The sequence below is a fragment of the Paraphaeosphaeria sporulosa genome (assembly GCF_001642045.1).
Source record: "Paraphaeosphaeria sporulosa strain AP3s5-JAC2a unplaced genomic scaffold CC84scaffold_3, whole genome shotgun sequence".
NCBI lineage: Eukaryota > Fungi > Ascomycota > Dothideomycetes > Pleosporales > Didymosphaeriaceae > Paraphaeosphaeria > Paraphaeosphaeria sporulosa.
In genome coordinates this window covers 180748-193088 of record NW_017253362.1, presented here as the reverse complement: position 1 = coordinate 193088, position 12341 = coordinate 180748, and the positions used below count along the sequence as shown (strand labels likewise).

The 12341-nt window shown below is 50.9% G+C and overlaps 5 protein-coding genes across 5 annotated transcripts; 2 read left to right on the top strand and 3 right to left on the bottom strand.

Moving 5' to 3' along the window:
• Positions 1-27: 27 nt before the first annotated feature.
• CC84DRAFT_521825 (uncharacterized protein) lies at positions 28-2179 on the bottom strand. Its single transcript, XM_018186611.1, has one exon. The coding sequence runs from the start codon at positions 1940-1942 to the stop codon at positions 227-229; it is 1716 nt and encodes a 571-aa protein (XP_018038220.1). The 5' UTR covers positions 1943-2179; the 3' UTR covers positions 28-226.
• A 1136-nt stretch (positions 2180-3315) lies between these two features.
• On the top strand, positions 3316-6167 carry CC84DRAFT_521817 (uncharacterized protein). Its single transcript, XM_018186610.1, has 4 exons — positions 3316-3477; positions 3621-3790; positions 3920-4664; positions 4723-6167. Exons 1-4 carry the CDS (start codon positions 3457-3459, stop codon positions 6082-6084), a joined length of 2298 nt encoding a protein of 765 aa, XP_018038219.1. The 5' UTR covers positions 3316-3456; the 3' UTR covers positions 6085-6167.
• Positions 6168-6389: 222 nt separating this feature from the next.
• On the top strand, positions 6390-8007 carry CC84DRAFT_1113954 (S-adenosyl-L-methionine-dependent methyltransferase; the record flags this gene model as incomplete). Its single annotated transcript, XM_018175378.1, has 5 exons — positions 6390-6633; positions 6690-7195; positions 7252-7604; positions 7653-7764; positions 7845-8007. 5 exons carry the CDS (start codon positions 6390-6392, stop codon positions 7896-7898), a joined length of 1269 nt encoding a protein of 422 aa, XP_018038218.1. The 3' UTR covers positions 7899-8007.
• A 460-nt stretch (positions 8008-8467) lies between these two features.
• Positions 8468-9845, bottom strand: CC84DRAFT_1140183 (FAD/NAD(P)-binding domain-containing protein; the record flags this gene model as incomplete). Its single annotated transcript, XM_018176276.1, has 2 exons — positions 8831-9845; positions 8468-8658 (listed from the first exon to the last, which is right to left on the bottom strand). Exons 1-2 carry the CDS (start codon positions 9807-9809, stop codon positions 8468-8470), a joined length of 1170 nt encoding a protein of 389 aa, XP_018038217.1. The 5' UTR covers positions 9810-9845.
• A 561-nt stretch (positions 9846-10406) lies between these two features.
• CC84DRAFT_1238840 (S-adenosyl-L-methionine-dependent methyltransferase) lies at positions 10407-11941 on the bottom strand. The gene is made up of 6 exons (XM_018183961.1): positions 11769-11941; positions 11713-11722; positions 11533-11656; positions 11351-11474; positions 10848-11293; positions 10407-10756 (listed from the first exon to the last, which is right to left on the bottom strand). Exons 1-6 carry the CDS (start codon positions 11897-11899, stop codon positions 10443-10445), a joined length of 1149 nt encoding a protein of 382 aa, XP_018038216.1. The 5' UTR covers positions 11900-11941; the 3' UTR covers positions 10407-10442.
• Between the last annotated feature and the right edge of the window lie 400 nt (positions 11942-12341).

Here is a 12341-nt window from a genome sequence, read left to right as displayed (position 1 = left end):
AGTACTTACATATTCTGCGCGGCACTTGACGCTGTTTATACTGCGAAATGGAGCATAAAGATGCACCTCGATGGCACGAACTACGCTGTGTCTCGTTACTGAACGGTAACGAACTGCTGAATCAGTCACGTGACCATAGGAGACTGAAGCACTGGAGGATCCACAACCCGCGCGGAATAGGATTGCCTATAAGCCGCGCGGGTGGCGCACAACTGCATTTTGTCCGTTAGACCAATAAGGAGACGTAGCCCAGGCTGCGGATGCATGTCGCGAAGTCCGTCTCGACGGTCAGCTCATCCCTTCTTTTCCAGACGTTCTCCATAATTTCCAGAGCCTTGCGCGCGGTTCCGAAAAGGCGATGTGGCGCCAGCGCCTCCGCCATAGCACGCACTCGGACCTCTTCAACGGGTTCGCAAAGACACCCCACAATGCAGTACGGCCAAACAACTGTACGCAATAGTTCGGGTGCCGACATCCGCTCCAGGAGGCCCAGAATTCGGGTCACATTTTCGCGAATCGCAACGCTTCCAGGCTGCCATCCGGATACCGATACGGCGAGGTAAAGCAACGCGGCATGCGCCCACACACGTGTGACGAATACGGCGCACCCGCCTGGCATAGGTGGTAGCTGGTCGTTGTAGACTCTGAACAAGCCAAGCCAGCCGGACTGGGACGTATCCACTGCGGCGTCGAGGCGCGCGAGGTTTTCGAGCAGTGCCCGCTGGATTGCTGACGCGCGCGCAACCAATTCCATCATATCGAGCCTGCCAGCCTTCTTAGCAGCCTTCTTCCATGCATCGAGCGCAGCTATTTCGCCCATCTGTAATATAACCCAGTTCTCGCAGCCTACGAACTCCTCCAGGCTCAGCGGAGGTTTCTCTTCCGCACTCCTGTCGCTCGTGAGCAGTTGGGCGTGATAGTGGAGCAGTTCGGGCGCTTCGCCTGTGCATATACCTGCGACTGTGTCGTCTACAATGAGGAGCGCCGAGTAAAACCGAAAAGCTGCTTGGTCGGAATTCCAGGCTCCGCGTTCTTGAGACTTTATGGACCAAAGTGGACGTCCCAGGACATTTAGGACAGCGCAAAAGTTGAGCAACTCGCTACCGTCCATAATCCTTCGGAATAGCGAGTTGGCTGCCCCCAGGTGCTTTCGACAGTTTTCGAAGTTCCCGACTGCTATCTCGAGCCGTTGTAGCTGGATGATGCTTCCCATAGTTCTGACTGTCCTGACCATTACGTCTTGTATGTTGGCTGATGCTGCTTCCTGGAGGTTGCACTTGAGCGTCGCGAACGTCACGCCCATCTGCCTCAAGAGCTTCTCCCAAGCAAGCGTCTTGCATACACTGTGCCCCGAGACCGCGCCATCCAGAGTTACTGAGACGAAATACGAGCTAAAGGCAAGTGTAGTATGCCACATGACCTGGTCACTCTGAACGAGCTCCATAACCCAGGTACGTCCACCTTCGAGCAGCGAAGGTTTGTAAAATGGAAATAGGAACGGGAAGAAATGGTCAAAGTAGAACATCACAAAGCGACGATCGAGCTCGGATTCGGTTGGTTCTCTCTTGGGTGGGTCGCTTGCAGACCACCCTTCGAGCTTACTCCAGGGCTCTACATAGCCGTTGCTTGGTGTTGAGTCGGTGCTAAAGAGCGTAGGTGGTGAAATCGTACGAGTGCTTGAGTCCAGGGATGGCTCGACGGTAATTGGTTCCAAAACGTCAAAGGATAGGACTCCGCGACGGCGGGCGGCAGCACTTTTGACCTCGCGCTTGATTTCTTCGGCTTTCTCTTTCTGCCCTAATCCGCCGTCCATCCAAAGTGGCTTCTCCTCCTCGAAATGGCAGGTGATCTGCAGCGTCGAACAGTTCCTGCATACTGGACGTATTTCGTCACACCGCTTCTTCCTCAGGCGGCATGTCCAGCAACCGTCGTAACTCTTCATTCCGAGGTGTGGTCAGCTCGCAGTCTGTCCGTGGTAGTATCGTAGTGGGAATGTCAATGCGGGGTTGACAAGCGCCCGATGAAACTGGTGGAGCTACCACGCGTGGGGGTTTTGTCATCAAAGCACAAAGGGAATCCCAACGAACTCTCCAATAGGACCACTAGAATCGGAATGCTGCTTGGGCGCGAACGTCTGCAGGAGAGGAAACATGGGTATTAATGTCCGCTCGTTTATGAAAACCACGCATGTGAGACGCAAGGAATAAGCCGCATGGCGCAAGTGGCTAGTGAGCCTGGCCTTGTGGACCAGGATGTTTCGCCTTATCTGCGGCTCGTTCCGAAAGGCGCAAGGACGAACGCAGTGGCATTGCAACCAAGTGCCGTCTAGCCCTGAATCCTTCATCCTCTGCGTCAACGCTCAGCAGGCGCCCCACCATGGTCTCTCTTCAAAGATGCCCTATGAAGGTAAGGTGGCGTGTGCACAGATGATCCGCGCCACACACCCGGCATCCTTGGCACGGTGTTTGCCAACCAAATCAAGCTTTCTGGGGTTGAAACGGACAAAGCTTCAACAGGATTCTCTTCCACGCTTGTTTTGCGGATTCTACCAGCCGGCGCTCGTGCGAGATGCGGTGGTTCTAGTTCTAAGTGTGACAGGGCTGGACATGGTGACATGGTGACATGGTGTTTACGAAGGCCTAGTCTTCTCTCGCACATCCTCCCCTTCTCAGCCCACCATCCTTTTTAGGTTGATGTTAAACTAGGATTGGGTAAGAACTACAGCGCGCATTCGTAAAATTTGGTTTCTGAACGTCTGTGGCATGATAGAACCACTGATAAAGATGTGGGTTAATATCTGACAATGTTGAGGCGCATTATCTGCCAAAAGCAAGGCAATGCTGACAACCTTCTCGCAGCCAATGCCTTGGGCACTTGGCCACCGTACTAGCCATGTCCGAACATGCATGCTTTACAGTCGGCCAAAGAGCCGTGGAAGTTTCATAGGTCATTAACTCAGTACATTGCGTCCCATCTCTACTGGCGACCGCAGGATCGCGATCCCAGCGGGTTTACTTTCACTAGCTAATCAACTAATAGTGTTCCACTTGTTTACATACGGTAGGAAGTGTTTTGACAAGCCAGGATGCCGTGGATTGGATGTTGAGGCTGAGACAGACTCGGGTAACTACGCTTGATTTGGTACCGAGAAGGATTATATTGCGAACGAAACAAGGGGGAACTATGCTAAGTCCTTCGTGTCAGATCTCGCTGCTGATATGATGATAATATTCGCGTACATATAGGCCTTACACGCACCTACAGTCTCTGCCCCTAACACCAACCTTGTTGGACCAATTTGAAACGGCTTTATTTTACGCTGCTCTCGAAAACTATAGCCGGAGTGGTCACAAATCCTCAAGGGTGAGGAACCTTGGGTGAAAGCCCCTAGCGAAAGCTCTACAGTTAATCAGGAGATTGATTCACATATTAAGTGTTCGTCAATCTTCGAGCGAAATGGCCGGTCATCACAGGAGAGTATGTTTAGAGATTTCCTTCCATTCCACCATGCCCCGTTTCATGGGACTCAAACTAATACATGACATCCATTCTGCTCTCTAAATGCACAATGTCCCTCGAAAGAAACGTATGTGCATAAATTGAACTGACGAAAGGGACAGAACCATGAGCAGTCTGACGATTCAATTTCAGACCAAGCTTGCACACGCTGTCGAGAGCGTAAGATCCGGTGTGGGCGGGAGCTTCCTCAATGCAACAACTGTGAGCGAGACGACAGTGTGACATGCATATACCAAAATCCTACGAAAAGAGTGAATCATCTGAAGTCGCTGTGAGTCCCGCTGCTTTTCTTCGCCCACAGTATAAGTACAAGACCAGGAGAAGCGGATGAGCATCACACTAGGTTGATTTTCATATCTCATGTGCAGTTTATCAAGCGGAATGTCTGATTATCACTTAGGTTTGACAGCGTCAATAGACTCAACGAGCGGTTGGATGGCATAGAGTCACACCTCAGCCGTCTATCTACCAACATCGCAGAGAACACAAATCAGTATAGCTCTCGTTCCACGCCATCGGACCAGCACGTCCCCGTGGGTGGCGATCCTGAGGAAGAGGATGATGAAACCCGCCCAGGGAGTCTATCCCCTTCCAGTGATAGATCGGATGACCTGCACGTCTTTCACCATACCTCGGATATGGTCGATCACTATCATGGACCATCATCACTGTTCGTCCTTTGCAAGCGGTTCGAATCTTGTGTCATCGCTGCGAAACGTGCTGATCATGGCACTCCCCTGTACAATGTCTTACAGAATCTTTGCAAGAAGGCTGGTTCTCTGGAGCCATTTCCGCCCTTTGGGGGCAAGTCCGTCATCAACCTTCTGTCTCAACAACAAGCGAATATCGTCATCGGCCAATTTGTTCAACGCCTCAGCTGTACAACTGATATCTTCGTCAAGAGTAATCTGCTTGCTAATGTCGAACGGCTTTACTCGGGAGTAGCAGAGTCGGGAGAAGATGTATGGGCCATCTGCTTACAGGTCATCACTGTGCTTGTGTGGGGTACAGAGATTACTACCCAATACGGGAATGGTGTATTCGGCGACTTTGCACGCTCGTTCCTTCCGAGCCGGGCCGCGCTCGTCAGTTCTAGTTTGCTGACCACACCAAAACTTATTAACGTCCAGACATTGATACTCTTGGTACGTATAGCTGGGAGCCATGTTGGTGGCGAGAGCAGATGACTGATCGTTTTATTAGAGTGTCGCAGCACAACAGTTCGACCCGCCTGGGTGGGCTGAATTCATCTTCTCCAGTGCTTGCGGGCTTGCAAGAACGATGGGACTTCACCAAACGCAACTCTTCCCTGGAGATACCAGTGGTTATGAAGCAATAGAGCGGTCGAAAGTCTTGCAGTCATTATATGTTCGGGACAAGAGCTTGTGCACTGCTCGAGGTGCTGTGTCATGGCTGCCAACGAACGACTGCGTCATCGCTCACCAGATAAGCGCTGCTAATGATCAGGGTCCCTACTCTTCCGCACTCCAACTGGCCATGATTCAAGACCAAGCTTACAGCTTGGCGCATACTGCTGCGTCTAGGATAAGCAAAGCCAGCAAATTGCGTACTACCAAGATCGTACGATCTGTCGAGCACCGGCTGACGCAGTATGAACGATCGTTCGGCGTCCTCGACCGCCAAGCTTCATCATATAGTTCGAATCACGCTATTCTGGCATTAGAGTTCCTGGCCACCCGAATCCTTGCGCTGCAATACGGCTCCGAGCAGAGACATGCCGAGCAAGTGCGATTGGATGCCAGAACAAGCTGTCTCTTGTTGTTGATAGCACATGGAACTCAAGACCGTGAAGTTTTGGATGCTTTCAACGCTCGACCTGGTCAGACTAGTAACAGCTTGGACGGGGGCGGGCACCTAAATGAAATTGAATCCAGGACGGTTTCTTTGACTAGTATATTGGATGCCTTTTCAGTACCGGCATTCTTTATTTTACTCGAAGACCATTTAAGGCACTCAGAAAACGACAAATGTTCTGATGCCGATCTCCGGTTGCTACGGAGAGTCTCGACTTGTTACAACAAAGGCACGGAGAAGATGCAGTCCAGCAGCTACCATCGAAGAGTCTCATGCATTTTCGAACAGCTTCTTACAATCAATGATTTGATAACAGGGCCTCCCACACACGACCATTCAGTATCCTTTGATACAACAGAACCTATGTCGCAGTTAGTCTTGTCTCTGAACACGCAGACCCAAGACGATCTGGACGTCTCCCCACCACACTCCCTAGGCGACGGCTCGAGCCTTTCATCTCTTTCACAGTTTGCGACTAATCCACACACACCCTTCTCTTGGGACTTGGGATCGTCTATACCATCCTCATTGGAGATGTACGCACCTGTCAGCTCTGCAGGTCTTGGCGACACGTTGGAACATGGCATGATAGATCTGTTCAGTCAATTTAGACAGGGGAGCCCCATCGATAACTCCGGGCAATTCATCTCTTTGTCTGAAATCAGTCCAAACCAAAACGCAACAAGAAAGCGTCCCAGACCTCTCAACGACCTGGATTTCACGACAGAGGACAATAGGCACCTTAAATGAATTATAATTCTGAACCGATATAGGCCTATCGGACTTATATAGATTTGCCCTCGCTAATTTTGTGACTACTAAGCTCGAAAGTTTTCTGTTGCACGACCGAGACTCAACGGCAGTACCCTGAACTACCAACTCGGGGACCGAAACCCGAACTTAGTTCCGAGCTCGACATTTGACGGCCGAGCTCCGGCCCCCACTACAATGTGAGGTTGGTGTAACCACGTAGATATACTAAGAACCACACGTGCAGCGGGAACAGCTGGTGCTTCAAGGACCAATTCTGAAAGACGTTCCACGAGATCTCAAGCATGTCTTCTATCCAGGAACTCAGCCAGAGGATCGCAACAAACTCGGCTTTGGTAGAGAAATGGCTTGCCAGCAAGAACGCCAAGATGCCCTCTTTCAAGCAGGATGCAGATGATGAGTTCCCTGATACCGATGGATACCCCGAAGTTGAGGCAGCCCGGATGGCGGTGATTGATGACACAAGCGCACTTCACGACTTACTTCTGGGTCCACGGGAGGTTCTAGCTCGAGTCTGGGGTGCTGTAAGTAGATATCGAGAGCTACATCGAATGGATCTCTAATGATGTTTGTGCAGGCTCTAGATAACGGTGCCCAACAAGTCATCTCCCGGTTTAAAATACTGCAGGCGATCCCCCTAGATGGTGGCGCCACCTACGCCGAGATATCCGCAAAAGTTGGGTTGAATGAGCGGAAACTGAAGACGGTGGTGCGCAAAGCTATCGTTAATCGCATGCTACGGGAGGATGTTCCCGACCACGTGGTGCATACGGCCTCTTCGGCCTTGCTACTACGCGAGCAGTACATGATGCACTACTACGGATTTTTCGTTGAGCAGATGTTTCCTGCCAGCGCGAAACTTGCCGATGCGCTCGAGAAGTATCAGCATAGCACAGCGGCACAGGATACCGCCTTCGGCCTTGCGTTCAACACAGATGAGACATTGTTCAAGTACCTTGAGAATCGCCCCGAATTAATGGCTCGGTTCGTGGGTGCGATGGAGGGTGTGAATAGAGATCCCAGCCAAAGCCAGAAACACGTCATAACGGGATATTCATGGGCAGAACTCGGAGAGGCTACAGTAGTCGATGTGAGTACATTATATCACCATGATTCAAATCCAGCAGCTTACCTCTGAGCCTCTAGGTCGGCGGCTCCTCCGGCTTCATGAGTGTTGAGCTTGCAAAGCACTATCCGAAGATAAAGTTCGTCGTACAAGACTACAAGAACAACGTCGAGGAAGGTGCTGCCAAACTTCCGTCCGAATTGACCGATCAAGTCAAGTTCTTGCCTCACAATTTCTTTGATCCCCAACCAGTGGTGGGTGCAGAAGTCTACATTTTGCGCCACATTTGTCACGACTGGTCGGCCGAGAACAGTGAGAAGATCCTTCGTCAGATTGTACCTGCTATGAAACCGGAGAGCAAGATTCTGCTTGTGGAGATCGTCGTTTCGCCAACAGAAAAGCCCATGTCTAGTATTGCAGAGCGATATCTACGGTAATTGTTCCACTGCTCGCTTTTCCATTCTTTGCTTACACCTCCCAGAATTAGAGATCTGAACATGGTCCAAATGTTGAACGCGCAGGAGCGCAGTGAGTCGGATTGGAGGGATATTGTTAGTGCGGCAGACTCACGGCTCGAGCTGACACGAATCATTGTAAGCACCTCTTCGACTGAAGTCTCCCTCGTGCTATCAGTTCATCATCCAGTGCGCAATGCTGACTTCCACGACTACAGACACCTCATGGCAGTACTGACTCGATCATCGAGATATCGTTGCGTCAGAGTTAAGACAATTTTGCACCAACAAGTGTTTCATTATTGGGCTCTCAAAGTGGAGTAACACCTACCATATTCAGGCGCTACAGCGATGGAGCTTCGATAGGCTACAGTATAAGCTACTCCGTCATATTATCCATGCAAGAGACAGCTTTCCCTATTTCAATCTCCGTGCGTCGGCAGGATCCACCCGGCAAAACTGCATTTAAACCGTGAACAGTGCGATAAACAAGAATGGTATCGTGCTCTTGCCCGTTTCCCGGCTCGAATGAAATATGGCAACCGTGCGAAAGACCGTATAGTTGCAGTGAGATGGATGCATACTGAGGCTCGTACCTCGAACGCACCTGGTGAAATCGAGTGTCTGAATTCCGAAGGAGTATGTACTCGTACGCAACCCAAGCCTGCGCCTGATCCACGGTGAACGCGCGCGGGTTGTGGGTTCACGCCCTGTGATCGCGCATTACTGCACCGTGCGAAAACACTAGAGTACTTTAGGCTACTGCCGAACGTCATCTGACTCCCGGATTTTTGGTGCTAGACTGAATTGGATACCCCATACAGATTGCGCTCATGATACCTCAAGCTACAATACTCACTTCCGACAAACTCACTGGCTTCGGAGGCATCAGCCCTGCCTCCCTGCCAAATGTAATGAACTTGGCCTCATCGCCGTATGCTTCAAGCACTCCATTGGACACCGAGGATGCTGCCTTGCCACGCGCGATCATGTCTGCGTTGAATCCTGACACTAGATCCTTCAACCCTTCGCCTGATGCCTGCGTGTCCCGCACACGAGTAAGGACGTCGCTGAGCCTGAAGGCATCAACGAAGGCAGTATTTGCCGCTAGAGCGCGGACTTTGTACAGTCAGTATATTGCTCAATGTAACCATTGATCCTGCGATGCAAATCTTGGGAGTCAGTCGGGGATGATAGTACTTACATGGAGCCATCGAGTGCGCTGCGTCGCCGATCAACAACACCCTTCCAGCTGGGAGCTGCTCAGGATCCAGATCCACCCCCTGAAGTTGAAAGCCAGGTGTATTGTATCTCTCTGTGGGGATCTTGTCGACCAGGGCGCGGAGCTTGTCCGGGTAGCCCTTGGTTTTCTCTCTTGCATAAGCTGCTAGTTGTTCTTGCGAGGCCAGCTCGGTCCAACGTTTCTCACCTGCGTGCTTGGGGGCGTCCTGGTCCACCCAAAGCAGAATGAAGTAGTAGTATCCGGTCTTGCCATCAGGACTGACTCTGTTCAATGCGCAGAAGATGGCTGTCTGCTCCTCAGTAGCAAGTCTAGGGTCCATGACAATGTAATTGGAATGCGAAAGTGTGAGCTGTTGAGAGAAGTCGTCGCCGCTGAGCTCAATCTCGCCAAAAATTGATCCGATTGGCAACGGCCTCATCACGTCCTGTCCCTTAAGAATATGCTTACGAACGACTGATCGCGTGCCCTCAGCCCCGACCAGGAAATCGCCAGTTGCTGAGGTGCCATCTTCGAAGTGGGCGGTGACTTTGTCGCCGTACTCCTCAACCCGAACGAGACGCTTGTTGAACTGGACGTCGATGCCTTGTTCTAGCCAATCGCGCATCCTTCGACGATTCGCTCGAACAACCTTGAGATCGTCATCGGCGATGACACCAACCCGGAACTCTGGACGAGTGATGTCGTAGAAAGAGAATTGGGGCGGAAGATTGAGCGGAAGCAAATGACTTGTCTGTTCCACGGGTCCCAAGTCCGCGGGCATCAAGGTCTTCATCAAGCCGTAAGCCTCACCAAACAATGAGAGAGCCCAGCCTTGACCACGCGCATCTCTGTGTGCGTCTCGTTCGAACACCGTGAAAGGAATGCCGTTCTTCCTCAATTGTTGCGCTAGTGTCAGGCCGCTCATACCAGCACCGATAATGAGTACGTGTGGAGACGCCATCTTTTTTCCAAGACCTGAAAACGAGTCAATTTGACCAGAGCATCCAAAATTATGTTGAGAATTCACGTTCTTATTGCAAATTGGTTGCGTGGTATATATGCCGAAGCTTCGCCACTGCGGACCAGACGGCGACCCTTGTACCAATCCTGACGAAACGACTATCCTGATATGGCAGGCTAAAACAAATGCCTACGTACGATCTCGCGCGCCGTTCTTTCGACACCCGTTCGGCGCCCGGCAGCCGAGTTCCGGGTGAATGCTTCTGCCACTTGCGTCACTCGATGCTTTATGTTCAGGAAACAATGGAGCCATAGAAGCATGGTCATCATAATACAGGACACGGCTGGAAAGCCACCATAGAGTTGCAAGATGTCCAGTGGGTTGCCTAACGAATCTACGAGTCGGCTTTTCGAGTATATCTCACAAAGCGCAACAACCCTGACTTAACTTCGCGGTACCTATTTCCAGTCTGCAGAACAATACACCACTTCTTTGACGTTGTTCAAGCGATGTGACATAGCTGTCGTTACCGTGTACACCGAATTTTACGGGGTCTCGCACCAAAATTGGGAACATAATAATGCATTGTATTTGGTCGTTGAATTTGATGCTTCTAGCTTCATGCCCCTTCTTCTATGCGACTGTAGCAGATATAAGGCCATGGAAAGATTCCTGGTCATATACAACCGCCTCGTTGATTGATAATCCTACGTCTCCGAGTAGCTCCTTCCATTGTTGCCCTGTTCTTTCTAAGCTGCCGCATGCACCAAGCATTACCAAGTCCAACGCAGTGGCGAATGGCGGCGCCCCGGAGTCCGGGAGAATCATGTCGTTGATCAATAGCACGGAGTGAGGTGCCATTGCTGTTTTGATCTGGCGCAAGATGTTCTTTGCTTTCTCGTCGCTCCAGTTGTGTAGAATCCAGCCCAGATGATAGAATTTGGCACCTAGGATCGGGTAATCAGTACATAAGCCCAAAATCGACATTATCCATCTCAGGATTCTTAGCGCACCATGTTGCGCAAGCGTTCAACTCACCTTTGATTGGTTGCGGTTGGAAGAAATCATGTCCTAGTTTCTCGACTCCCGGTGTTGGCAGAGCATGATTGAGGGTGTCAGGCAAATCTTCCAGCACGATACGTCCTGCAAGTTGAGGAAATTGACCTTTGAAAAGTGCACAGTAGTGTCCCACGTTTCCGCCAACGTCTACGAAAAGCGCTTCCTCTGCGGACGGGTTCCAGCTTTGGGTTTGTGTCTCAAATGGGTACTCCTTCAACCAGCGACCTCGCACATCTCGCTCCAGTCCCATGTACTTGATCAGAGCCGTCAAGTTATCGGGATGCTGGGAGAAATATGTATATGTATCGAGCTCAGTATGGTACGCCGGCTGGAAAACAGTCGCCTTGCCATCGGTCACATCTTGATAATTATTCTTGCGAAGGAACGCTGGCATTTCCTGGAACAAAGGGCCACAGTTCTCAAAGCTTTTGGAGTTTCTGGTCAGCGCCACTGACTTAAGGATTATCGAAAGCATTACGTACAAATGAGTTACGATGGTGACAGCCTCGGGGGCAGCGAGATGACGACATTTGCTGTTTGCTTCAAATGTATCGGCTGAAGACTGACGAATCAATCCAACAGAAGCCATGTATCTTAGCAAGCGGCCTGAAAATCAATCAGCTAAACCATGTGAAGAACGTCATGACGAGCGCGCTTCACGCACCGAGGGTCAAAGCATGAGCGCCTGTCAGAGCCTGCAGTTCGCTCACAGTCTGGGGTCCTTGAGTGTCCAGCGTCTGGAATATCCTCAAATCATGGCCGATCCGAGCTGCTGCGGCCTGCAGTGGCTATGAGGCAGGGTCAGTAAATGCGGAAAGAAATATCTATGATTAACTTCGCTTACATAGAGGGACCTCCAAACGTCAGTAGTTTCATTCAATTGGAGAAAAATGAGCTTACAGTCGAATCGCCGTCTCTTTCGGGGTCTCAACAGACGCGATGGTTTCGTGTAAGTCACGTTGGAAGAGTTTCCGCGAAGCCTCATCTCCGGAAGTTAAGCGCTTCTTGATCTCTGCTAAGAGCTCTGCCATGGTGTTGAACCTTCTCGCTCGAGGCTATCGATGCGAGTTGGCGGATCAAAGGTATGGAAGCAATCGCGGATTTCAGAACTATGATCGGGCGGATCTACAGTGCTTGCAGCGATTGACCAGATACCGAGTATATTGCGGTCATCGCGATTCGGCCATTGGGTTCCATGCCTTGCATCCGTGCCAAAGTAAGTCCAGGAATGGCTTCATGCTGACGTTCAGCCGAGCGACCGAGAAATTACGAACCCCGGAATTCGGCTGCCGGTCCACTTCTCACATTATCTCAAACTTATCTGGACCAATTTGGGAATAGCGCTCCTTAGCCGAGTGACCGTTGCTTTGTAACAGACCTCATGTCGCTGCTGTCAGACAACTAAGATAGCAAGTCAGACACACCGATACGGATTCAAGCCTCCCATCAGTCAATCACTTCAACGTGAATACT